This window comes from Rhinopithecus roxellana, chromosome 17 (genome assembly GCF_007565055.1).
Source record: "Rhinopithecus roxellana isolate Shanxi Qingling chromosome 17, ASM756505v1, whole genome shotgun sequence".
NCBI lineage: Eukaryota > Metazoa > Chordata > Mammalia > Primates > Cercopithecidae > Rhinopithecus > Rhinopithecus roxellana.
In genome coordinates, this window is record NC_044565.1 from 894,742 (window position 1) to 920,702 (window position 25,961).

General features: G+C 59.2%; 1 protein-coding gene across 1 annotated transcript in view; it reads right to left on the bottom strand.

The window, feature by feature from the left end:
• The window catches only part of SPTBN5 (spectrin beta, non-erythrocytic 5), a 46,880-nt gene that overhangs the window by 6,061 nt on the left and 14,858 nt on the right, over nt 1-25,961 (bottom strand). Inside the window, exons 17-55 of the mRNA XM_030920579.1 lie at nt 24,921-25,161; nt 24,629-24,768; nt 24,368-24,467; nt 23,559-23,729; nt 22,904-23,068; nt 22,318-22,532; nt 21,769-21,955; nt 21,322-21,522; nt 20,970-21,086; nt 19,787-19,944; nt 19,271-19,406; nt 18,867-19,012; nt 17,942-18,056; nt 17,739-17,849; nt 17,337-17,516; nt 15,859-16,062; nt 15,484-15,633; nt 14,937-15,041; nt 14,389-14,556; nt 13,773-13,922; nt 13,468-13,659; nt 13,262-13,357; nt 11,370-11,485; nt 11,166-11,280; nt 9,986-10,099; nt 9,725-9,846; nt 9,320-9,482; nt 8,933-9,121; nt 8,616-8,693; nt 7,795-7,967; nt 5,019-5,109; nt 4,731-4,877; nt 3,401-3,538; nt 3,066-3,322; nt 2,681-2,867; nt 2,134-2,346; nt 1,284-1,480; nt 959-1,163; nt 519-713 (exon numbers count right to left, since the gene is read on the bottom strand). Of these exons, the coding sequence (XP_030776439.1) occupies nt 519-713; nt 959-1,163; nt 1,284-1,480; nt 2,134-2,346; nt 2,681-2,867; nt 3,066-3,322; nt 3,401-3,538; nt 4,731-4,877; nt 5,019-5,109; nt 7,795-7,967; nt 8,616-8,693; nt 8,933-9,121; nt 9,320-9,482; nt 9,725-9,846; nt 9,986-10,099; nt 11,166-11,280; nt 11,370-11,485; nt 13,262-13,357; nt 13,468-13,659; nt 13,773-13,922; nt 14,389-14,556; nt 14,937-15,041; nt 15,484-15,633; nt 15,859-16,062; nt 17,337-17,516; nt 17,739-17,849; nt 17,942-18,056; nt 18,867-19,012; nt 19,271-19,406; nt 19,787-19,944; nt 20,970-21,086; nt 21,322-21,522; nt 21,769-21,955; nt 22,318-22,532; nt 22,904-23,068; nt 23,559-23,729; nt 24,368-24,467; nt 24,629-24,768; nt 24,921-25,161 (6,148 nt within the window). The remainder of the gene's footprint in view (nt 1-518; nt 714-958; nt 1,164-1,283; nt 1,481-2,133; nt 2,347-2,680; nt 2,868-3,065; nt 3,323-3,400; nt 3,539-4,730; nt 4,878-5,018; nt 5,110-7,794; nt 7,968-8,615; nt 8,694-8,932; nt 9,122-9,319; nt 9,483-9,724; nt 9,847-9,985; nt 10,100-11,165; nt 11,281-11,369; nt 11,486-13,261; nt 13,358-13,467; nt 13,660-13,772; nt 13,923-14,388; nt 14,557-14,936; nt 15,042-15,483; nt 15,634-15,858; nt 16,063-17,336; nt 17,517-17,738; nt 17,850-17,941; nt 18,057-18,866; nt 19,013-19,270; nt 19,407-19,786; nt 19,945-20,969; nt 21,087-21,321; nt 21,523-21,768; nt 21,956-22,317; nt 22,533-22,903; nt 23,069-23,558; nt 23,730-24,367; nt 24,468-24,628; nt 24,769-24,920; nt 25,162-25,961) is intronic.

Here is a 25,961-nt window from a genome sequence, read left to right on the forward strand (position 1 = left end):
CTGGAGACATGGCCTCCTGGGCCACCTCCTTTTGAGCAAGGAGGACCATGGGGCTTGATGTGTCCCCAGGTACAGAAACCATCCTCCATGCTGGACCCTCAGTGAACGTGACGATGTGGGTCTTGTGGCAGGCCAGGGGGTGGGGAGGGCGGGGAGAGGAGAGGGCCTCATGTGCATCTCAGGGAAAGGCAGACACGAGGTGTTGGGTCCATGTGAGAGAGCAGGCTGGTTCTCGGGGATCCAGCTGACCCTGGCAGCACCACCTGTAGTGCCTCTCATGGGGCTGGGAGACGGTCAGCTCAGGAGGCAGCCCCAGCCCAGGACCTACAGAGATGGAATGTCCTGGGCTACAGCCGAGTCCTGGAAGAAACCTGAGCAGGTGAGGGAGAAGGCGCATTCACTCGAGGCCAGCAGGGTGTATGTCTTGTTGGAACCAAAGCCTGTGGTAGGGAGAGCTTAGAGGGATTTTTTTGAAGACTCTGAGACCCCCTAGCTCGGCCCGGCCTGTGGTTACCTACCTCTGTGCGGGCTTTTATTGCTTGGTCCAGCCTCTCCCAAGCGGCCTCAATGCGGCCCCTCTGGGCTTGGATGTGGGGATAGCGCCTGGGTGCGCCCCGCTCCAGGGTGCCTGCCAGCTTCCTCAGGGCATGCACCTTGGCCTGGCCCAGGCTCTGAACTTCCTTTCTGAAAGCATCAAACTTCTCTTCCAGCACCTGCAAAGGTGTGAGGCCTGGCAGGGTCGCTTGAGATGGCATCATGAGCTCTCAAAGCTCAAGAAGAGCTCAGCAGACTGGTGGCTCTGCAATCCCTCAGCCCTGATTCCGGAACCATTGGGATCCTCCCTAGGACACCCTCTCCAAGTTCCTTTCTGCTGACTCCCCAGCAACCCTTTCATCCCAAGGCAGGCCTTCCTCGGCCTCTGCCCACTGCCCGCGAGGTTTGCTCAGGAGTGACTCACCTTGACGCCCTCCAGGTCCTGCCCGTAGTCCTGGGACTCAGCAGTGGCCGCCTTGGTGGTCAGCCAGGCGTCGAGGAGCAGGGTCTCTTGCTCCAGCTGGTGTAGCTGCAGCTGCTCCTGCAGGCCATGCCCCCTGGCCTCCACCCTCCGCAGCAGCTCTGCGTGGGCCTCCCAAACTGCCTGCAGCTGGGCTAGCACCTTGGGGCTGCAGGAAGACAGCGACAGCCTGGACTGCAGCCCTTCCTCTCCAGGCTGGAGCAGTCTCCTGCCACCTCTGTAGGGGCTTCTCTCTGCTCCTTCCCGGATGGCGCAGCTCTCCCCGCACCTGTCTGGGTTCTTCCTGCTCTCCAGGAGTGCTGCTGTCTGCTGCAGCCGCTCGATGCGTGGGCTGAATGCTTCCAGGTCTCTCTTGGTGGCCTCCAGCCGCCGCAGAAGGGCCTGTGTGGCCTCAGCACTGTGGCCCATGTCCTCGCTGTCCAGGACGTGGCCCCGCTCGGCCAGCCAGGATCCCGCCTCCAGGAGCTGGGGTGACAGAGTGGAGATTTGTTTTCCTGGGGCACCCTCCAGGGCTCAGGATTTACAGCCACGATGCTCAGCCTGGCCGCACATGGGAATCGCCTGGGAGCTGTCATGCTCCCTCGGCCTGGCCCCACTCCTAAGCAGCCTCATCTGGTCCGAAACACAGCCAGGGTGGCGGTGTTTTGTAAAAGGTCCAGGTGATTTTTTTCCATGCAAAATAGACACTTTATTCTTGGTTCATAGACATAGATTTTGTTTCTGTCACTTGATAAAATAAAACCAAGTTTTAGCAAATATTCCTTGCAGTGTTTCTCCCTTTCATTTATTAGCCTATTTACTTCATTTACTTCTGTTTTTCTTCCTTTACAATTGTATTCACCATTCTGAAGTAATTGAGGTATAATCATCCAGGGAAGGTTCCAGGTGATTCTCATGTAAAGCCCTGGTTGAGAACCACTGGTCTAGAGGGGAAAAAGACAAAAGCCAACCTAGCCAGCAGCTGTGTTCTGGGAAACACGTGGAAGGAAGCCTTTGGGGGCAGGAGACCACTGAGTGGAGGCGATGAAAGGTGCCCAGGCCCGGAGCCCTGGAGTTACCTCCGGGCTGCACTCACCCTGGGTTCCAGGCCCGCCCGCTGTGCCCATCACTCCCCTCACCTCAGTCAGAAACTGCTGGGCCTCCTGAGCCTGCTGCAGCAGAAGCCGCCTCTTTGCCGCCTCTGCCCGCAGGTGGGCCATGGCCTTCTCCAGCTGCTGCACCCGGGCGGCCACCTCGTGGGCGGCAAAGTGCCCTGCCTGCACCAGCTTGTGCCCAGTGCCCAGCACCACCCGAGTCAGAGCCTCATGGCTGTTCATCTCACTCTCCAGGTTCTGTGGGGGAGGAGGCAGGAGGATGGGGAGGAGGCAGGAGGATGGGGAGGAGGCAGGAGGATGGGGAGGAGGCAGGAGGATGGGGAGGAGGCAGGAGGATGGGGAGGTTGCTGACCCTTGGGGAACTCCCACAGTTGTGCTTGAAGCTTCACAGGACCCCACTAACTTGTCTCCAAGGAGTTCCCTGTCCCCATGACCCCCAAAGAATCCGGAGTACTCCAAAAGCGCCCACAGGCAGAGTTCCTGGCTGGGCCATAGCGAGTGCTGTTTCCTTGGCTGAGGAGCCCCGCTCACATGCGAGGGCCCGCCCTCCCCTCCCCGGGTGGGCCCCTACCTGGTGCTGCTCCTGCAGGTGCTGCACCGCACTCAGGCTCTGGCCATAGTCCTGGGCCGTGGCCAGAGGCAGCTTCTCCTGCACCCAGGCCATTTCCTCGTCGGCGTCCCTGAAGAACTGCAAGAGGAGGCTCCGGGCCTCCAGGGCCGTCCTGCGCTCCTGCAGGGGTTCCCTCAGGCTCCTGAACCTGCAGTGGTAGAGGGTGGGACCCAGGGAGGCAGGGACCATGGGTGTCAGTATTAGGGATACCTGGTGACACAGATCACCCAGTTGTGGCCCTCACCATGGGCAGCGGGAGAAAGTGAGAAGACATCAGTTAGAGGGCAGGGGTGACGGTCCCTCCAGGAAGGCAGGGAAGAGAAGCTGAGGGCACGGGTGGATCTACCTCTGAAGCAGCTGCCGGGCCCGCTCTTCCACATCTCGGGCAAGGCAGTGGCCTTCCCTCACGAAGGCCTGGGCCTGGCCCAGCAGCGCCTCAGCCTGCCTGGCCTTGTTGTCCACTGCTGCCTCCAGCTCCCTCTGTGTGCCTAGGAGCTCGCCCACCCCAGGCAGGGCCTGGCCCCCCGTGGGGGCTCTCAGCTCAACCTCGATGGGCTCCAGCCAGTTCTCCAGTTCCTCCATGCTCCGCCGCAGACGCAGGGCCTAGGGTAGAAAGCAAGGTTGGCAGGAGGGGAGAGGCCTGGAGCCCGGCCAGCCACCCCACGGCCCACACAACCTTACCTCGCAGGCATTCTGGAGCTTGGCCACCTTCTTCTGGAAGTTGTCTTGCAGCTCACCCCAGAGTGCTCCCAGCTCCTGCAGTCGCTCCTGGATGGCCTCTGAGGCTGGGTGGCCCCCCTGCAGTAGCCTCTGTCCCTCCTGCAGCCACAACATGAAACACCCCTTGTGGACTCAGGACCGCTGGTACCAGGGCACTTGTGTTGACACTGACCACCAGCACCACAGCTGCAGAGGCCCTGCAGGCCAGCTGCAAGATCTTGAGCAACTTTCTTTACCTAAGCCTCATTTTCCTCATCCGTATCACATAGAAAATAATGGTTATTTTGTTTAAATAAGTCATGTAAAATACTTAGCAGGGTGATTTATATCAGAGGGAGCCAGCCTGGGGTCAGGATCTGCCTTTGCAGGTGGAAAAGAGAATGTTTTAAAAAAGTGCCACGGCCGGGCGTGGTGGCTCAAGCCTGTAATCCCAGCACTTTGGGAGGCCGAGACGGGCGGATCACGAGGTCAGGAGTTTGAGACCATCCTGGCTAACACGGTGAAACCGTCTCTACTGAAAAATACAAAAAGCTAGCCGGGCGAGGTGGCTGGCGCCTGTAGTTCCAGCTACTCCGGAGGCTGAGGCAAGAGAATGGCGTAAACCCGGGAGGCAGAGCTTGCAGTGAGCTGAGATCCGGCCACTGCACTCCAGCCCGGGCGACAGAACAAGACTCTGTCTCAAAAAAAAAAAAAAAAAAAGTGCCATGCTGGTCACAGTGGCTCATTCCTGTAATCCCGGCACTTTGGGAGGCTGAGGCAGGTGGATCACCTGAGCTCAAGAGTTTGACACCAGCCTGGGCAACATGGTGAAATCCCTTCTCTACCAAAAATACAAAAAAGTAGCCGGATGTGGTGCCACGGGCCTGTGATCCCAGCTACTTGGGAGGCTGAGCTGGAAAGATCACTTGAGCCTGAGAGGCGGAGGTTGCAGTGAGCCCAAATCTTGCCACTGCACTCCAGCCTGGGCAACAGAGCAAGACCTGTCTCAAAAAAACTGGCTATGTTTTGACTCCTTCACTCACAGGACTGCTGGCTATATCCTGTTCACATCAAAATGTTATCTTTAAAATTACTGAAAAGGTGTCATTTTTGGAGAGGGTGCCCCCACCCCGGGGAAGCAACTACTTCTCACTACACTTGCCCCTACACAACCGCTTAGCCAGGTGCCTGCACACAGAAAGTACTGGATAACATTGGCCACCGTTACTGTGGTTCAGCACCAGCTCTGGGGCACTGTCCTGTGCTCTCCCTGGAGAGCTGTCCTGCCACCCTCCTGCCCACAGGGCCTCACCCGCTGCAGCTCCTGCTGTTGGTGCCTGCTCACGTCCAGCTCCGCCTGGAAATTCTGCTGCTTCCGTAACTGCGCTGGCAGCGTGGCTGTGTCCAGCAAACCCTCCTCCAGGGCCACCACGTTCTTCTCCCTCAGCCACGCGGCCACCTGGGCACATGGGGAGGACAGGCCTGCGGTCCAGGGCTTTCGCCATCCCCCGACCTCCGGGATGCCCCAGAGGAAGTGCGGCCTTTCCCTGGGTCGACTCCTTCCCCACCGTGACCGCCTCCCTCTCCGAGCGAGGCGAACCTCCTGGGAGTCCTGCAGGAAGGCCTGCAGCTGCTGGAGCTCCTCCAGGCGATGGCGGCGGGTCCCAGCTTGCCTGAAGAGTGCCTCCTTCCTGCCAGGAGGAGAGGCTCGTGGGCCTGGGGCCACCCCCGGGGCCGGGTGGGGTGCCCGTTCAGCCTAGGCTTTCTCAGGTATGAATATATTCGGAGTCTGGAGTTTCCTTTGGAATAAAGGTCCATTGCACTCCACCTCTGTACACGTCTGTTATGGGCCGGATTTTGTACTCCCGAGATTTTTTTTGAGACAGAGTCTCGCTCTGTCACCCAGGCTGGAGTGTAGTGGCACAACCTTGGCTCACTGCAATCTCCACGTCCTGGGTTCAAGCAATTATCCTGCTCAGCCTCCCGAGTAGCTGGGACTACGGGCTCATGCCTCTACGCCCGGCTAAATTTTGTATTTTTAGTAGAGGCGGGCTTTCCCCATGTTGGCCAGGTTGGTCTTGAACTCCTGACCTCAAATGATCTACCCACCAAAGTGCTGGGAATACAGCTATTGCACCCGGCCTGTACCCGAGTTCTTATGCTGAGGGCCTAACCCCAGAACTGGTTTTGGAGACAGTGTCTTTACAAGAGGCAATTAAGTGAAAATATAGGTGGGTCCTAATCCACTGTGGCCTTATGTGTCCTTATGAGAGGAGGAAACTGGGGCAGACACAAGCATGGGGGAAAGGCACAGGGCAAAGGCGCCTCTGCCAGAACAGGGAGACCTCCAGAGGAAACCGACTGCTGACACCTGGACCGTGGACCTGCAGCCTCCAGGGCTGTGAGAAGAGTGTTTATTCCAGGGGTCCCAGCCTCTGGGCCGCAGACCGGCACCAGTCCGCAGCCTGTTAGGAACCGGCTGCACAGAAGTGAGCTGCGGAGCATGAATGCCTGAGCTCTGCCTCCCGTCGATCAACTGGCAACAGATTCTCACAGGAGCTGGAACCCTGTTTTGAACTGCGCACACGAGGGATCTAGGTTGCAGGCTCCTTATAAGAATCTAATGCCCAACGATCTGAGGGGGAACAGTGTCATCCGGAAACCACCTCCCATCCCCTGGGAAAAACTGTCTTCCACAAAACCGGTCCCTGGTGCCAAAAAGGTTGGGGGATTGCTGGTTTCTACCACCCCACCCAGTCTGTGGTATTTTGGTACAGCTGTCTGAATAGGCTAATATACTGTCTAAACCACTTTTTTGATCAGGCATTGCTATTAGCAAGAATTTTTGTTTTTTTTTTTTTTTTTTTTTTTTTTGAGACGGAGTCTCACTCTGTTGCCCAGGCTGGAGTGCAGTGGCCGGATCTCAGCTCACTGCAAGCTCTGCCCCCCGGGTTTATGCCATTCTCCTGCCTCAGCCTCCCGAGTAGCTGGGACTACAGGCGCCCGCCACCTCGCCCGGCTTTTTTTTTTTGTATTTTTTAGTAGAGATGGGGTTTCACCATGTTAGCCAGGATGGTCTCAAACTCCTGACCTCGTGATCCGCCCGTCTCGGCCTCCCAAAGTGCTGGGATTACAGGTTTGAGCCACGGCGCCCGGCCAGCAAGAATTTTTAAAGCAGGACCTCCCTATATATAATATGTAATATCTAACATTTATATAATATTTAATAATTTGATTTATATATTACACAGGTACCTCTGTACCAATATCAAGTATAATGCCACATGCACAAAAATAGAAACTGAGATCTATAAAGTAAATAGAAGTTCTAACATCCCTCCCACCCACCCCACCTCCTCAGGTCCACGCACTCCTCCCCACGCTGGTGTGAGTGTGTGGGGAGGAGCAGGTGCGGAGAGGCTGGACTGAACAGAAACGTGCTCCTGCAGGAGGGCAGAAGCCAGGGGCTAGAAGTCAGGGTGGCACTGTGCTGGGGGCAGCTGGGCCTGCCAGGAACCACCTAAGGTGACTGGGGGAGTGGGTGGTGACAGAGGCCAGCAATGTTTGCATTCTGTTAATTCAAAGAACTCCACAGGTACCCAGGTGTGATCCACCTGCAAGAATGGAGAGGGGCTGGCCCCGACCACTGCCAGGACACCAGCACAAGGAGCCACGGCATTTGTGGGTGCTGGTCGGCTCTCTGGGAAGGACAAAAGCCCTCACCAGTCTGGGATCTGGCTTTTGACCGTATCTCCCTTGATCTAAAAGTCTGAGGAGCCGCATGAAGCAGCCAAACCCGATGAGCTTTCACAGGGAAAAAAAAACTGCAGAGCTGGGGTCTCATGGGCCGTGCAGGTCACATGCATCTATGTCTGAACTTGCGTTAGATGAGCTACGACTTCTGCTAGCCTGCCTGCAGGGCCAGCACCATGCTTTCATCCTCATCACAGCCCTCAGAGCCTGGGAGGTGAGGCTCAGCTGCCGTGAGGAGGAACCTGCCTGAGTCCTGCCATTAGTGGGCAGCGTCGGGACTCAGGACTGTGGCCCTGGAAGGCCGATGCTTGACCTCTGTGCCCTGCCCTTCCGTTTCATAAGATGGTTTCCTCTTGGTCTCCTAGCATAAGCCTCTCTTTAAACTCTCTTTGATCTCAACTGAATGAAGAAGGAAGTGGGATTTTCCACATGGTGTTTGATGTCCATAACAGGCAGGCAGACACACACCAGGGGCGGTGGGGACCCCCGGCATCTGACCTCAGTCCTTAGAAAAGACTGGTGAGCCTGGGCCAAGCAGTGGAAGGGTAGGAAGGGAAGACCCGGGATGTCAGATGCCTGTGCCAGCCCGCCCACAGCATCCCTCACCCCAGAGCCACCGGTACCTCAGGAGCATGGCCTGGCATCTGCCCAGGGCACTCGGGGCCTCGGGGTGTCCACCCTGGTGCAGGCTGCGGGCCGAGGCCTCCAGAGCACTGATCTTTCCTGCCTGCACCTCCAGGTCCCGCTCCAGCATCTTCTGCTTCCACAGAAGGGGCTCCATGGGGGACAAGGGGTCCTGGTGGGGGTGGGGAACCCAATACGGTCCACGGGGCTGCCGCCTCCCATCCCAGGCTACCTGCCTTCCCACCTAGAACATCCTACCAAATGCTCATCCACAGAGCAGCTGCTCCACCCAAATACGTCCCTCAAGGCCGTTCCAGCTTTAGGACAGTGATTTCCAGCCAGGGGAGGCATTTGGGATAGGGATCAAGAGCCAGAATTTCCGCGGCAGGCAGAGTTTTTTCACATAAGGTGAGTGCTCCCTCCTCTGTACTCCCCCAAGGACTGTTAGTCTCCAGTTATCCTCTGAGGTCTACCTATGAGTTACACTTGTCTGCTACAGGGTTGGGGCAGTGGCAGGAAAAGCGAACCTCTAGACATTTGGGAAGTGAGGAGGGCAGGGATGAGGCAGCAAGAATGGGTCAGGGCCACACAGGTACTCTTGAAGCTCCCTGGTGCTGGCGGTGGGGCCTGCCCACAGCTGCGTGGGAATCGCTTCAGATGACAGGTAAATAACTGCTCAGTGACGGATGTGGCCCCAAGTGGGGAGACGCCCCAGAAGGGGAGGATCGCTGGCTTGGGGAGCTCAGGCAGCACTGGCTAGTTTGACCCCGAACGCTGCTCTTTAAGATGCCCCTCCTGCCCATTCTGGCTGGACACCTACCCACAGACCCTCACTGGCTAGGGAGTCTTCCTTGCTGCTAAGCCAATGTTCCATCTTCTCCACGGAGCTCAGAAACAGCTGGGAACAAAGGAAAAGGCAAGAGGCAGTCGGCAGAGGGTCCAGCCACTGCAGGTGGAGTGACCCTTCTGGTGGCACAGGTTGGGGAACCAGGGTCCTGGAAGGCAAGAGTGCTGAGTGCTGGGGAAGTCCCTGGCCCAGCAGCCCCTCCAGCCTTAGCCTTGACCAGAGGCTGTGGGGTCAGCGCAGGCCCTGTCGGGTGGGGCCAAGATGCAGGCTGGGGATGGGACTCTGCCTGCCTGTAGCTCCAGGGCCTGCTGCAGCTGTAGCTGGTGCTCCTGCCAGGCCCCTTCCAGGCTGCTCAGCTCCTGTTCTAGGCCAGCCAGGGCCTGGCGAATGTCGGGCGTGGAGGGGTGCCCCGCTGTGAGCAGTCGCTGCCCAGTGCTTCGGGCCAGGCTGCTGCTGTCTGTCCAGGAGTCCAGCTCGGCCTGGAACGGGACTGGGCTCAGATTACTGGGGACTGGAAGCAGCCCAGCAGGCAGGAGGAGAGGTGGGGAAGCAGCTGAGGAGTGGGAGGCTGGAGGAGACAGGCAGGGCGGGACACCCAGGAGGCCCAAGAACAAGGCGAGGAGAGGAAAGGGTGGAGGTGAGGGTCTGGAAAAGGCTTGGACCGGCTGCCTGTTCACCTTGCGCTCCTGGTGCTCTTCTAACATACGCCGGGCTTCCAAAGGGCTGCAAGGAGTGGGGCTCATGTCCATCTGAGCCCGCAGCCTCTGGGCGCCGACCAGCAATTCGTGCAGCGTTGCCTGGAGTTTCTGAGCTTGGTGCGAGGCATCCAGCGCCTCCCTCCTGCCCACAGTGCTCATCAGCTAGTTCCCAGGCCTTCAAACCCCTCTCCCCTGTGCCCACTGGTGTCTTCTGTCCCTTAATCCCCTCAACCACAGGAGGGCCCATGGGCTGGGAGTTACTGGGAGGACAGTAATTTGCAGGGTGGAGAAAGAATCCCAGGGGAACACAAGGGCTGAGGGGAGGTGTGGGGACTGAGATGCCAGAGGATGGGTCGGCAAAGGCAAGGCCTGCAGGGTTCATACCGCTTCTGGGCCCTGCTCTGGAACTGCCACCAGCTCTCGGCCACCTCCTGCTGCCTGTGCCTGAGACCGTGGGCTGCCTCAGGGCTTCTCTGGCACAGGCGGCCCACCTCACGCTCTAGGGACTGTGGGGGAAGCCGGGGTCAGAGGTTGGGGCAGGGGCGCCCTGGGTCACCCTGGCATCCCATATCCCCTCCTCCCCGCTTCTGCCCAGGGTCCCCCTGAGGAGGTGCCGTGGGCCCAGCTCCACAGCCAGCTGCGCACCTCCACCTGGACCTGGATGGGGTGCACTTCCCGCTCCAGCTCCTCGTGTTTCCGCAGCAGCTTCTGCACGCTCTCCAGATCCTTCCCGCAGTCCATGGCCTGGAGCAGGGCTTCCTGGGGGAGAGGCACGGCCAGTTACCTGTGTGGCCTTTGCTTCAGCTCCTCCTTCCTGGCAAAGGGCCCGGCCAGCGGCTTCTGTGTGCACAGCAAACGCCCAGCGTGATTTCCCAGCCCTGGCTTTGAGGGCCAGACGTCTCTTCCTTTTTTTTTTTTTTGAGACAGAGTCTTGCTCAGTCGCCCAGTCTGGAGTGCAGTGGCGCGATCTCGGCTCACTGCTAGCTCCGCCTCCCAGGTTCCGGCCATTCTCCTGCCTCAGCCTCCCAAGTAGCTGGGACTACAGGCGCCCGCCGCCACACCCGGCTAATTTTTTGCATTTTTTTTTTTTTTTTTTAGTAGAGACGGGGTCTCGATCTCCTGACCTCGTGATCCGCCCGCCTCGGCCTCCCAAAGTGCTGGGATTACAGGCGTGAGCCACCACGCCCGGCCCAGACGTCTCTTCCTTATGTGAGGGGGACGGTTCAGAGGAGCCACTCTGGATTTGGAGTCTCCTCTGAGGGAAGAACCTCATGTGTGTGCTGCTTCCCTGTACACTGTCTCATTCCACTCTCATCCCCGGAGGAGTGAGAAAGAAAACAGAGCAAGGATGGACAGACACAGAGCAAGGATGGACAGACAGGCCTCGGCAGACACCTGCTTCACACGAGGGCTTCCCAGAGCGGGTTCTAACTCTGCCAGATGCAGCCTGGGGCTCTGTGGTTGTGAACACAGTCCCAAGGCAAACATCCCGAGGGTTTGGGCTTCCTCGGGGATGGGAGGAAACAGAGAGGGTGTTTTCTGGCCTCTGGACCCGCAGTGTGTCTGGGGACCAGGATCTGGGGGAGAAAGGAGACAGGGAAGCCCCCTGCTGAGCTTGCACTAGGGGCTTCTCCGGTCCTGAGTTGATCCCAAGGGCCAGCCCATCAGATGTCCCTGGTGCAGCCCTGATAGGACCCACCTCCAAGTACCCAGCTGAACAGGAGACGCCAGCGAGGGGGGAGACACATGGGAGACTCTAGGCAGCGCCCCCTCCCCTGACCGCATTTGCTCACAGCCCCTGCCGGGACCCGCTTCCACCATGTACCTTCTCCTGAATCCTCTCGGTGACACTGTCCAGCTCTTGAGACAACATGTGTATTTCCAGGGCCCCTTCGAGCCGCTGCTGGTATTGGAGCAGGTTGCCATGGAAACTCGCCCACCTGGCCGAGGGGTGGTGGTGTCATGTGGAGCCTGAGGCGGCCCTCCACCCCTCTCCCGGCCCCTCGGTTCTCCCCAGCCTGGGACTGGCCTGCTGTTGAGCTGGCTTCGCCGCTGGCAGATGATCTTGACTTCCTCAGGGTCCCGGTTCTTGAGTTGCAGTGACAAGTCACTGATGCTCCTGATGCGGGCATCACCCACTGTGTCCTGCAGGGGAAGTACAGATGAGGGCACTGGCACCCCCCATGCAGAGCCCCTTAGTCCCACCTCAGTGGGCACTGGGAGCATGCCTGGGCCCCAGAGCACGAGGAACAGCATATTTGGGCAGCGGGAGGAACTGCTTCCTGCCTCCTCTACTGTGGCAGGTGACTGAGGTCACCCCGTCCAGGTGAAGTGAACAAGATCGGCTTGGAGCCTGCAACCCCAGAGTCACCTCTAAGGCCAGAAAATGGGATCCCTGCGTTGGGTACCCTGTAGGAGGAGGAGAGTGGGCACATGCTCACTTACAGCTCTTGAGACGGAGTCTCCCTCTGTTGCCCAGTCTCCCTCTGTCACACTGTTGTTGTAGTGGCACAATCTTAGCTCACTGCAACCTCCACCTCCCCGGTTCAAGTGATTCTCCTGCCTCAGCCTCCCGAGTAGCTGGCACTACAGGTGCCTGCCACCAAGCCTGGCTAATTTTTGTATTTTTCATAGAGATGTTGGCCAGGCTGGTCTCAAACTCCTGACCTCAAGTGATCTGTCTGCCTTGGCCTCCCAAACTGCTGGGATTACAGGCGTGAGCCACCGCACCCGGCCACAGAAACTTTTAAAATAAAAATTCAGCTTCTTGGATAAAGAGAAGCAAATGGAGGATGTGGAATGGAACAGTGAGCTCTGGCTTCCTGGGGTTTGGGTGTCCCCACCCCAGGACTCGCCTGAGCTGAGGCTGGTGCTGCTTGGACACTGGGCAGGGTTTAAAGGTGCACAGGGAGGGGTCCCCCGCAGGGCGCCATTGCAGGTCTCCTGCCTCTGGCATCCAGAGAGCTTGTTTACATTTCCAAAGCACTTTCCTATGAAGTGCCTCATGCGAGGTAGTCAGGGAAGGACAGTCCCTTCCTTTTATAGACGCCAGATCAGAGCTCCGAGGCTAACATGACTCCTTTGTGGCAGAGCCAGGATTCAAGCCCAGCTCCTTTAAAGTCTAGCTCTCTTCCTACTACAGCATCTGGCACAGTGTCTGTGAAATGCTGCCATTAGCAAGGGATGTCTTAGGTTTAAGCACTGCCACCTTTTAAAAAGTTATACATACATGTACCAGGGAGACAAGGTTAGCACATTTAGTCTTTAACATCCGATTGCGAATACATTTGCCAATTTTATTTCCCTGTATACCACATAAGAGAAATAGATGTTTGGTGTGTGTATGTGTAAGGGGGCGGGTGTGGGATGAGGAGGAGACGCTGAGACGCTGAAATAGTCACACTGAAGGCGGGTGCTGATTATCCACTGCATCCAGGCATATGTCTCATCTTTTTAAGAGTTTTTGAAATAATTATAGATGCACAGGAAATTGCAAAAGTCCCGCAGAGAGGTCCATGTGCCCTTCCCCAGCTTCCCTTACAGCAGCATCTTATATAACATTAAAGCCACAAAGCTGACATTGGTATACTACTACCAACTAGACCAGACTTCATTCAGATTTTATCCGTTTTTGCAAGTATGCATCTGTGTGTGGCAGAGGCGGATAGGTCTACAAAGTTTTATCACAGCTAGAGATTCACATATCTGCAACCATGCACATGCTCTCTTACCTCTGAGGTGGGTGCTACCCCCATTCTAAAGAGGAAGGAGCGAAGGTGAGAGGAGGGAGCCTGCCCGAGGGCATGGGAGTAGCAGGCATGGAGCCCACGCACTACTCTATAGCCCACACTCCTTCCCTGCTCTCAACTGGATTTTCAGTGAGGGATGCATGGCCAACTCCACCCAGCAAGGCCCCCTCACCCTGGTCGAGGTTCCTCGGAACTCGCGAAGCCGCCGTTGGAGCTTCAGGCAGTGCTCCAGGTCCTGGCCCAGGTCACCAACATTCATCGTCACCTCCTGTGAAGGCCAAGGGTCGGGAGGGAGCGCTCTGAGCACCAATCCAGGCTCCTGTCAAGGGAGGGTTCCTCCCCCCATTTCTCAGCTCCCCCCGCTGGCTGGGGCTATACCTTCTCCTGGATCCAGGCCTCTGCAAGGTCCACTCTCTGCAGGAACTCCAGGAAGTTCCGCCTGTCCTCCAGCTCCTGGCCCCTGAGGGCCACTGCCTGCCTCAGATCCTCCCAGTGCTTCCGCAGGCCCTGCAGCCGCTGGGAGACCTCTCCCGCTCGAGGGTGGCTCTGTACCAGGAGAGCCTCTCCCTTCTGGACGGAGAGAGGGGACACAGGACATCTTGCTGCCGCCCTTCCTCCTAAGACCAACATCACCCCTGGGCCACACTTTGGGGCAGGCATGGGGCTGAGGGCCCGGTTGTTACCTTGACAACAGAGGTCATGACCTCCTCACGGGCCTGGACTTCAGCCTCAAAGGCCTGGTGTTTCAGCAGGGGCTTCAGCTTATCTCTCAGGTCCCCAGGAGGGATCGGCTTCTTCAGCTGCTGGGCCCATGCCTGGATGCAGTCCTCAGCCTGGTGGGGGTGGGACGTGAGCGCTGATGCTCTGCAGCCTTGAGCCCCAGATGCCACAGGCCTAGCCCTAACCATTCCCAGGAGGCTGGCCTCAGGGGTAGAGTGGGCAGCACCTGGTAAATGAGCCCTGAAGGTTCTAGCTCCGGAAGACAGAAGACGTGCTGCAGGAAGCAGCCGGGCAGGGCCTTGGGTGGGCTCTCGTTTTGGAGGGTCCCCTACTCCTAGGACCCTGGGCTGCTCTGCTCCCTTCCCTGCCTCTCTTTGCGCTGGCCCTGCTACAGCCTGGGGCACTGGTGGGGTCTCCACACAAAGGGCTTAGATCCCATGTTCTGAGCTCCAGCACAGCCTCTGGGAAAGCCATCCACTCCCTGAACCTGTTTCTGCCTCACAGTGTTGTGGTGTGAAGGCAGCTGAAAATGGTTGAGTGGTCCCAGTGGAAGGCCCTGGGCTGGGAGTGCCCTCTGACCTGGGTTGCAGCCTGGGTGAAGCTGGCCATCAGCAGGGAGGCGTGCAGGGCGTGTCCCCGGCTCTCCGCCAGCTCCTTCACTCTCACCCGGCGCTGCAGCAGGGCAGGAAGCAGGTCCTGCACCTGGGCGTGCCGGAGTGTCTTCAGCCGCTCACACAGGGCTGCCTCCTGTGGGGCAGGGGCACAGCTACTGCTCTCCCACCCTGGGCTGGGCCAGGGCCTGGCCCGCAGGGCTCACAGCCCTTTCCTCAGCCCCGCATGGCTAAGGGGTGTCTGATCCTCCCAGCCGCAAGCCAGACCAGTCTGCTCCCCAAGGACCACGTGGTGTGCACAGAGCCAAATGCCCTCCGTGGGTCTCTGCAGTGTGGCCCATCTCACCCTGGACCCTCTTCTTGAGCCACACATACAACTTGCTCAGTCAACCCCAGCCAGGCCCCCAGCTTCATCAGCACTGACTCCGGGAACACACCAAGCTCCCTGTGACCCCCTTCAGGACTCTCTCCCGACCCCCACACTCTGACCACGCCCAGGCCTCCTGAGCCCATTACCTTCTTGTCCTGGGCAGTCAGAACCTTCAGGAAGAGCTCATGCTTGCGAATCAACTGCTCTACCTCTTCCACCGAGCTCCCCAAGGCACTGGTTTTCAGGGAGACCTGGAGCCACAGAAAAGTCAAAGAGGCCACCAAGCCTTCCAGCCAGCCCGCCCTTCCAGCTACAGTCTGTGCTAGGCTGTGCCCATGGGCAGTCTGGGTATAGCAGGGCCTTAGGAGTGCCCGCCGAGCTTGGCGTGGAGCTGTGAGGAGGAGTGGGAGCCCAGGTTGGGAGGCTGTGACACCCCAACCTCTGCACCACATGGGAGCACAACCAGCCTCTGGCCAACTTCCTCGGGGCTCAGTCTGGGGTAGGGGCTGGGGATGCCAGTGGAAGCTCAGGGGCCTCAGCGCTTCACCCAGGTCACCTGGAAGGACTCATGCACAGCTGCCCCATATTAGAGAAAAAGCCAGAGAGGCAGGAGGAAAGGGACTGAGCAGAGAGAGGAGAACGGAAAGGAGGAGCAGGAGGCTCTGTGGAGTGTGAGGGCGGGATGGGACCTGCCTCCTGGGCCGCAAGGATCTCCTCCAGGCGGCCGCACTCTCTGAGGAAGAGCTGCTCCTGCTGCTCAGCCTGCAGCCTCTCTTGCTTCCGCGCCCAGGCCTGACACACCTGGTCCCTCTGGTCCTGCAGGGCTCGAAGCTTTTCTTGGACCTGCGGATGGACATGTGAGGAGCTTCAGCTGGGGAGGATGGTGTGGGTGAGGTGAGGACTGGATCCTGAGGGAAGCCGCTGAGGAAAGGCCAGCATGGCACAGTAGGGCGGGCCAGCATGGCACAGTAGGGCGGGCCAGCATGGCACAGTAGGGCGGGCCACCAGGTGGCCAGGCACAGGCTAGGTCAGCTAGGGTATTGGGGGGCACCAGGAAAGGGGGCTCACCTCCTTGGTGGGTGTCCCTGCAGCCAGGAGTGCCTGCTGGCCCAGCTGGGTGGCCTGCTGCCACAGCTTCTCCCGGGCCTCTAGCTCCGCCCGGAGCCACTGGTGGGCACTGAGCTTCAGTGGGCCACTGCTGGGCTCTTGCGAGCTCTCCTCCAACTGGAGGTCCTGGCGCACGCGGGCTGCCCAGGAGGCGTAGTCGCGCACCTGATCCCGGAGACACGGAGGGAGAACCAGGTGAGGGCCAGGTTTCAGCAGGAAACCAGGCGCCGAGGCAACTGCAGCCCACCTGAGTCCACTCCTCACACAGCTCGAGCCGACCTGGGTCAGGTCCTCGGGTGAGGCACGTGTGGCCCTTTGTCACTTGGTTTCTCCGTTCTCATCCAACCCAATCCATCCAGAACCACGAATCCTCCACGTGAGCCAGACCCTCACCACGACACATCTCTGTCCTTTGCTCCTGCTGACCCTGCTGCTTAGAAGTTCCTCCTCCTGCCTTCCCATCTCTACAGAGCTCACCTGGATGAGGCCATGAGAGGACTGGCGTCTATAGCAAGATCAGCCTCATCAAGACTGCTTGATGAGGAAAGAAAGCTCACCTGCTCTTCAAGGGCCTCTTGGCCGCCTTTGCCTGGTGAAGTCTTCCCTGGTATTTGACACTGCACTGCTCTCCTTGTTCTCTGAATTACTAATTTAACCCTTACAGACTGTCTTCTGCTGATTTGTATACAACTACACAAGATTGGTGCTGGAGGGACTTCAGGTCCTTGACCAAATATCTCATTGCACAGAGGAAGGAAGGGTAAATAGCACAAACAGTCTTGTAAACTCTAAGTGCGTGACAAACCCAGGGTTAAGTGCCTTGCTCAAGCTCACACTGCCAGCAAAGCAGCAGAGTTGGGTCCCTAAACTCAAGCCTTTTTGTAGTGTCAGTTTGGGCCTCCTGGTCTGCCAGGTCCCAGGACAGGGGGATGCCAGGGACACCCCGTGGCCAGGACCCACTGTTCTAGTCTGATTCTCTGGGTTTCGGGCTCATCTGCCCAGGAAGGAGGGCTCCACGAGGGCAGAAGTTCCACCTTCCATAGCTTCTACATTGCCCTCCTCTCTCCACCCGCGGCTTCAGCAGGCGGCTGAAAACGGACATTGAATAGATGCTGGCTGATCCAGAGGTCACTGTCTAACATCTGGGTCTCCAGTTATGAGCTTTCCTGGGCCGTTCTTACTCTCGGCCCCGGCTGGGACCCCGCATGACTGCCCTGCCACTCACCTTGCTGGCACTGACCCAGACCCTAAGGTGTCACTGCTACACCCATGTGCTCAGCCCCTGACCAGCCAGACTGACCTGTGTGTGCTTGTTCTCTCCCGCCCGAGTTCATGCTTGTTCTCCCTCCGGAGCTGGAGGGCCTCATGTGTGCATGCCCATGCGTGGCGCAGCACACACACATGCACATATACGCCACCCAAGAGGCGGGAGCCCTCACCGCTGTGCGGAAGCGGGCCAGGAGGCGTGCCCGCTCCAGCTGGGCCCTGCGCTGCTCCACGCGTCGCTGCAGCACTGCCCACGCCTGCATCACAGCTTGCTGCCTCTGCTGCACTGCATGGGCCTGAGGCCTTGGGCACAGCTTCTGCACCCTGCCTGCAGTCTCCAACAGTTCCTGCAGCTGCGGGAGGGGCAGGGAACAGGGAGGCAAGGGTCACGTCCTCCTGATTATCCCACAGATATATCCCTTGCCTGGGAACTCTGGCCCCCTTGGGCCACATCCTGCCATGCACAGTAGGCCCATGGGAGGCCCTGAGGGACAGTGGAAAATCTAGAGGAACAGGCAGGCTAGCCTGAGGGGGCTGCAGGGGCCTGGGTCAGAGAGGCAGCCAGCTGGGCTCACCTGCTGCTTGGTGCCCACGACTTCTCGCTCCAGCCCCTGGTGGCTCCTCAGCTGGGCCTCCAGCCCACGCAGGTCCCGTGCCACATTGTTGGGGAGGCTCGCGGCTTTCTCCTGAGGAAGGGAGAATGCCAACGAGATGAGGAATGGAGGGTGGGCACTGAGCCTGGAGTGTATCCACTTCTAGCAACCCCTCCAGCTCACACCTTGACCTGGGTGAGGACTTCCAAGAGATCTCTGTGAACTCTGAGGGTGGTCTCGGCATCTCGGAGCGCGTGGCCTCGGGCCTGGGTCAGCTCCCACAGCTCCGACCAGGTGGCCCTGCCCATGGCGTGTGGAAGACCAGCAGGGGATCAGCCCCTGGGCTGCCTCGTTCCTCCCTCTTGCTAGGTCTGGTCAGCCCCCTCCTCTCTGGGTTGTATCGGAACTTGCCCGAAGCTCCTCCTCCTTAAAACCTCTCCCGCCTATGGCCCTGCCTACGCACTTTCTTCCCGGAAGCCTGTCTTCTAGCTTTACCATGAATTCCGTGTTTTGCTGCTGTAATGCTGGGCACTGAATGGTATCTGTGCTCTGCGACACTCCTTACATCTTGTGCTTTGATTTATGGCGTGTCACCCAGATTATGATTACAGACGCTTTGTGGGCAGAGGTCACATCTCTCCATTCCTCATTAACTCCACAACTCGCTGAGCTCCTGAGGCTTCTGCCAGACCAGGCTCTGGGCTAGGGGTTATGAGCGAGTCATGACCTTGCCTGAAAGCTCACAGGCTGGGAGTGGATCCAAATCAGCCTCAACTAGGAACGACATGAGGCATGAGCTGTCCCTAGTGAGCACAGGAGCTGGGACAGCTCAGGGGAAGGCCCTGACATCCGGCCCCACCATCTTCCTACAGCTCCTGCTCTCAGTCCCGGGAGCAGGACTCTGACCTGCACACCCAGCCTCACCTCCCTTCACAGTCCAGAGCCTGTGGCGGGCTCAGCTCCTCCAGAGCTAGGCCCCCTGCAGAGCCCCGTGGGCAGCCGGGGCCAGTGTGGCCCTCACAGCATGCCATCCTCTCTTACTACTCTGGGCCCTGCCTGCCCAGCTCCTTCCCCCACACCCCATGCTGGCCTGGCCCACTGGGCACTCACTGCAGATCCTGCTGCCTCTGACGCACCATGGGGCCAGCACTGTGCCCACGCGCTAGCAGGCTCTCCGCCAGCAGCCGGCAGGCGGCCACTCGCTGGCCACCCATCTCCACTTGGCGCTGAAACTTTGCAAACTTGGTGCAGAGGTGCTGAGAAGACGGGAGTGGGTGACAGGGTAGCCCCCGAATGGTTAGGCGGCAAGCAGCCTGGGAATCCAGGCACCTCAGTGCCCAACTGGGTGATGTGGGCTTGGACGGCTATGGCGTCTGCCCACTCCACTCAGGAGGTCCACCTCAGCCAGGGCTCACTGCTCAGCACCACCTTCTCCCTCTGCCCCACCAGGGCCAGCTTCCCACCCCACAGGCTCTGCCCCAGGACACCCTCCTTGACCCTGGCCCTCTTCTCACCAGGGTGTGCTCGGGGTCCTCCCCCAGGCTCTCCCCTCCTTTGGCCGCCTGCTTCTGGCGTGCCAGCCAGCTCTGCAGGTCCTCGGTCTCCCTCAGGAACTCGTGCAGCTTCAGGGCCCCCTCCAGTTCCCGGTCCCTGTGGTGACAGCCCGTGGATCCCCAGAAGTGAGTTGCCCGCCCCCCGGGGGCCAGCCAGGCCAGCCAGAGGGGCCAATCTGAAGAATGGGGTTACTCATGGTCTCTGTCCAAGCCTGCAGCTCGTGATTCAGGCAGTAGTAGACACAGCAGGGTAAGTGTAGGGGCAGAGGAGGGTGTGGACATGGGGAGATGGACAGCAGGGAGTTGTGGGGCCTCACTGAAGAATTTATGGAAAGAGGTGAGCAACGCATACCTTTCTCCCAGCACCTCTCTACAGCCTGGGGTCATGGGTTCTCGACTTAGGGCCATGGCACGGGAACAGTCAGCTGTGGCTAGGCCCCCTGTACCCACTGATGAAAGGGGGTACGGTGCCCTCACCGTGTGACCGCCAACTCCTGCAGTGCCTGCAGCTGCTCCCGGAGCCTCTCCTGCACCACACGCTGCTGCTCAGGGGCTTCAGGGCCAGTGAGCGTTTGGACCCTCTGGTCAAGCTCCTCCATGGAGCTCCAGCAAATGGTTAGTTCCTCCCGTAGAGCCTGTGATGAACGAGGACCCATGCCAGGCTCAGCCTGGGTGACTCATCCACCCACCTGTCCGTCCCCCGCCCATCTAGTCACCAAACCTCATCCATTCACCCATCACTCACACACCCATCCATCTACCTCAACTCATCCATCCGCCCGCCCAGCATCCACCTACCCATCACTGATGGAGTAAGGACTTATTGTTCCATAAAGTGAACACCTGGTCTGTGCCCACTGAGGGCTCATTATTTAGCAGGGAAAGGTGAATGCTGGCTAATCTGGGCCAAGGAAGGGAGGGCACAGGAGGCATTAGACTGAACCCCACCATCCATGTATAAGAGAGAGGCAGAATTAAGCAAGCTGTCCAGTATAAGGGGGAGGGGTGCTCTGTGAGGCCAAGGCTACAGGCCTTTAGAAAAGGTTCTCCGAAGGTCCTGTCGCAGAACACACTGGAACTGGGGCTGTGCAGAAAACATGCCCAGACAGAAGGACACTTCAGTGACAGCAGGAACCGGGACTGCTGTGGGCTCCAGGCTTTGGAGCTTGTGTGGTTCTGGGAGTCCGAATTCAGGAGTGAGGAAGGGGACTTCAAGACCTCCCTCCCTTCAGCCAGGGGATGTTTGTGGGAGGAGGTCGGCTTCAGGAAGGGCATTTAGTTAGCTCAAAGGATGAGAGGCAAAGCCTGGGAGGAATAAACCTGTGGGAGATATGGAGCAGGCTGGGCAGGTGACCTTGACAGAGGAGAAGAGTGCGAGGGGTGGGGTAGAGAGGAAGCAAGAGGAGGCAGAGAAACCCCAAAGCCACAGGGAGAGGCAAGACTCATAAGAAGATGAAGGGAGAAAGCGTGTACATCACAGTGCCCTGGTTGCTTTGGAAGAAGGGGCACTGTGGGATCTGGGTGGGCAGTGGGGATGGGGCTGTGTCTCCAGGAAGCAAGAGCAGGGCTCCGTGCCTCTGAGAGAGGGAGGGTGACAGCCCTCTCCCTGTGGTCCATCATCACCCAAGCTACACTGGAGGGGAGGCTCAGGATGTGGTACCTGGTGCTTCTTAATGAGCCTGAGGGTGGCTGCCTCGTCTCTGCCATAGTCCTGACTGCTCACCAGCGGCTGCTTCGCCTTCACCCAGCCCTCCAGCTCTGATACATCCAGAAAGTACTGCCAAGAGTGGGGCCGACTCACCTAGAGGATCTCAGGACTCTCCATCAGCCCTGGAGACATCTGCCCTTGCTCTCCAGCATGCTGCACAAAGGGGCTTCTGTGCCCATAAGGGCACCCATCAGCTCCTGGCCCAGAGCCCCCACTGACCCGCCTCCCTGAGAGTCCCACAGGTGGTCCCTCAAGGAGCCCTGACTTCTGCCTCGTCCCCCAACCCCACCTCCCTGCATCCTACCTGCTGGAAAGTGACAGCCTGCTGCAGACACCGGGCCCGCGCCTCACATGCCTTCTCCAGCTCTGCCCAGCGGTCTTCCAGCTCCTGGCACTGCTCCACGATGTGTGGGGCTTGGGGGTGCCCTGAAGCTGCCAGGCTCCGCCCAGAACTCAGCACCTGCTGCACCTGCCCCTGGTGAGCTTTTACCTCCACCTGGAGCTCCTGCCATAGAGCAGCTTGAGAGGCTGCTGCTCTTAATCCAGGGACGTCTGGAGCAGAGCCATGGATGTGGCTCCAGGCCCCAATCATGGCAAGATCCCCAGGGTCAAAATAGCTGGGGCAGAAATTTGGAAATTGGGATACCCAGTGGGGAGGGCTTAGAGGCCAGGATACCTGAGTAGGGGCAGAGGGTTTCTAAGGTCTGGGAAGTGGATGTCCAGAATCATGTGGGAAGAAGAGGGCTATTACCTTGTGCTTGCGGTGAAGGCTCTGGACATCATTCAAGCGCTCGGCATAGCAGGTGGGGTTGCTGCAGGGCATGTGCTCAGCCACCCATGACAGCTCCATGTTGCTCAGGTCACAGAACTGGTGCAGCTCCACTGAGGCCTGCAGCTGCAGGCCCCGCATGGCCAGATGCCCCTGCAGAAGCTCCAGCCTAGGAGGAGGAGGAAGAGATGGGAGAGGTTGGGAACAGAGTGAGGATAAGGCTCCTGGTTCTTTCCTTGGCCCAGCCAGGGCCCGTGAAGAATAAGACCAGGGAACAGAACAAAGCCCCATCTGACAAAGAGAGGCAGTGGAAGGGCGCCAGGGCCCCACCTCATGGCCTAGATGACTTGCCTGACTGCACTGTGGGGGTCCTGCTGAGGATGTATAATGGGGTCTCCGACTCTCCCATCCAGAATGACTCTACCCATAAGGGAGGAGGTCTAGACACCCGGGTCCTGTGGATGCCACCTTGTGGGAACTTAAATTCACACGGGGGAGTGACACACAGGTGAGTGGGAGAACAGGCCCCACCTCCGGAGGTGCTTCTGGGTCTCTTCCAGGATGGCCGGGGAGGCGGCCATGTTATGGGCCTGGGAGGCGAGGGCAGCCATCTTGGCGGCCAGGGTCTGGCTCTCACTCTCCAGCTGGTGGTGCCGTTTCTGTAGCTTCCGGCTGGAGCGCAGGTCCTGCCCCGTTTCTGAACCCTGCAGGGCCCCCTCAAGCTGCTCCAGCTGCTCCTTTGCATCCTGGGGAGGGACGCAGGGAGCTGCATTAGGCTCTCCGTGTATAGCACATCAAGTGGCCTTCCTGGGCTCTGGGACTGTAGGATTTGCAGGACCAGGTTCTCCAGGGACCTCTGTCCCCACCACTGCCGACCCCCAACCAGAAGTGCCCAATCTTCCCCTGTTCCCTCACGCTTCTTTCTCCCTGGGGGACTCAAGCTGTGCTGACCACACGCTGGGCACACAGGAGAGAATCCTGTATTGACCGACTGAGGGGAAAGCCACACTCAGCTTGTCCTAGGTCAGCAGAACACTCAGACTTCTCCCACCCCGTTCTGTCCAGCCCAGCCGGGACTCCGTCTCCCTCTTGTGCCCTGTCCCTCTTCCCAGTGGACCTGCAGCTGCCTCAGGAGCTGCTCCTGCTGTCCAGCCTGCCGGAGCTCGTCCCCACGCTCAGTCATCTTGCGGTTCAAGGCTTCCCACCTGCTCCTCAGGCCTTGAAGCCTAGTCTGTATGTCCTCCTGGCCGCCGGGCCTCCTACTCAACAGCTCTCTCCCAACCTGGAGTGGAGAGAAAGGCCCAGGGAGTTTGGCTGAGCTGCTGGTACCACCAGTGGCCGCAGCAGGCTGGACCTGGGTGGCAGCGGAGGTGAGGGGCTGGCCACAGCTGCATTCCACAGGCTGCCTGGACGAAAGCAGTTCATGTGGCCCCAAAACTGCAGGTAGGAGGGCTTTCCTCTGACCCCGCAAATGGAGTGAGGTGAGCCGGCATTAGGTTGGTGGCTGGGGAAAGCCGTGTTCTGGTAGAGGTGGTCAGCTCTGGGACTTGCCACGGAGAGTTGAGGGGGAAGGGATGGATGGCGGCAGCTTTGGGACTGGTTTGGGTGCCAAGGGGATGCCAGCAGCATCAAGGAGGCTTGGGGAGGGAGCTTCTAAGTTCAAGCTGAGGCGGATTCTTCCTTCAAAGACTCTTCCATGAAAACAGGTGGTGCAGTAGGATTGGGAATTTGAAGACGAGGAGGCTCTGCACTCTCTGTCCCATGTCCCTCACCTGCTGCAGGGCCTCCACGTGTCTGCGGGTGGCGAGAAGCTCTCTCTCAGCTGCTTCGTGCCGCTTGAGTGTCCGCAGAATGTTTCTGCGCGCTCCAGAGGGCTCATGTACCGCCATCAGCCCCTTGTCCTCCATCCACTGCATCAGCTCCGCCACATCCCGCTTCCACTCCTGCCAAGAACCGGGCGAGGGTGGGTCTCAGAGCATGGGGGCGGGGGCTGCTGCAAGGACCTACCTCTAAGGGAAGGGATCCCCCATGGGGAAAAGCAGGACCAGAGCTGGTTCTGGGTGGGGCCTGAGGTTGCTGCTCCCCGTGTGGGGCAGAAGGGCTGTGCCTAGAGAGGAGGAACGCCTGTCTGGTCCTTGCTGCTCTAGCCCACATCAGATCCCCTACGGCTGCACCTCTCCAAATATAGGGGAGCTCAGGGAGCTCCCAGCCCTGCTCTGCTGTGGGGACTGAGCAAACATTGGACAGAGCCAAGACTGGCAGCTGGTGCCATGACCTGTGCAAGACCCTAAAGTGTGGCCCAAAGCACTGGGTGAAAGGGCGTGGTGAGAGGAGGGGGAGCGTGGGCTTAGTTCAGAGGCCCAGACATCAGGTCCGGCCCTGCGTCTGAGGGTGGCGTGGTCACAGCCCCAGTTTTCCTCATCAGGAAAAACCTGAGCTGTGCTGCCTGCCTCACACAAGGTGTTGAGAGGATGAATGACACAGCATGTGAGGGAAGTGCTCTGTAGGCTGCACAGAGCTCTGCATGGTCTCAGGCCTTCTTCTCAGGGAGGCCACATGCGCCCTGGGCCCTGCCCCTCACCTGGAGCTGGAGGGAAGCCAGCAGCTGCCTCCGCCTCTGCTCACTCCTCCCCTGGAGCCTGGTCCACTGTGCCTGGACACTCTGCAGTTGCTCTCTGACCCTGAAGGGCCGGGGGAGTTGGAGGAGGGCATGGGAGAGGACTCCCACCGCAGCGCGAGGTGCACTCTCCCCTCTCCCCCTACTCTCCCAGCCCCAGGGCGGCCGTCTGTGCAGGCTGAGAAAGGGTCGTCTGTGGCTGCTGCAGACTGAGGCCAGGCTCACATGTGTGCAGCTGGGTGCTGGGTCCGAACCAGCTTCTCGCCGTGTGCCCGCAGAGCCTCTGCCCGAGGCCCCAGGGTTCTCAGGAGCTGCCCAAACTCCCGGTGCTGCTGCAGCAGGCTCAGGGCCTCCCTCACGTCCTCCTGGGAGTGCAGAGACCTGAGGTCATGCCTGGGAGGGTGGGGGTCAGGACCATCTCACTCGCCACTGTCCCAGCCCAGCTTCTGGACCCAAGGGGAGGAGCGCCCTCCAGTGACAGGGAGTGACAGCCTAGCTCCACATTCCTGCTCCATACCCCAAAGTTGTCCAGGTGCAGCCAGGACTCGTGGTTGGCACAGGTGGCAGTGAAACCATCCACTTCTCGGCCAAACTTCTGCAGCTCCAGCCCCTCCTGCAGCCACTGCTGCCTCTGCTCCCACACAGCCTTCAGCTCCTGGCCCTGCTGCCCCAGGAGCCTCAGAGTGTTGGCCACCGCTTGGGAGTCTGGGCAGTCCAAGGCTGCCATGGGCTGGCTCTGAGCGTCCAGCTGCTGCAGCCTGACCAGGATGACAGGCAGAGTCAAACCCCAGCAGGCCCCCCTTGTCAGCCTCCTTCTCCTCTCACCTCCAGGGTTCATGCATCTTGGAGCATGAATGAGACACTGAAATGTGATAGGCCCAGCAGAGTGCTTAGGATGCCGGGGTTCCCAAGCTCCCACCAGCTCCAGCTGGCCGTCCTTAAGTGTGGACTGTCAACGGCCAATGCCCGGCCTAGAGGACATGCGGAGGCAGCACAGCACAAGAGAGAAAAATCACACAAGCCACACAAACACCTGATCCCAGGGCCACTGTAAGCCCCCATGGAGCCTTTGAACAATTAGAAAAGGTGCCCCTTTCAGCGAGCGGCTTGGGAACAGGTAACACCCTTGTGTGAATTAGAGCAAGGTTCCACTTCCTCTGAGCTGCTGCAGCCCTGAACCAGGTACTGGAGTCTGGCAAGCTGAGGCCCAGATGCATTTCAGTGGCCACTTGACCACCTGCCAAGTGCCCTCAGGTGGGGCACAGCCTGTGGACTGTCCCTGGTGGCCTTGCCTGCCTGCCAGCCCATAACATCGTCCCTGCAGGAGGAGAGGCACCGCCTGACTGAGAAGGTGGGTATCTCAGACCCATGGGTGGGTCCTGAGTCATTCCACTTAGGGGCCAGTGGGGTCCATGTTGCCCAGGATGGCAGGGGAGGCTAGATGCCCTGATTGAAAGCAACGCATCGGGCCCACCTGGAGGGGGCCGGCCAGGCCTGGGCTGGAGAGAGCCTCCCAGGCAGCTCAGTGTCCTGGGTCTCTCCTTAAAGTGTATAGGCT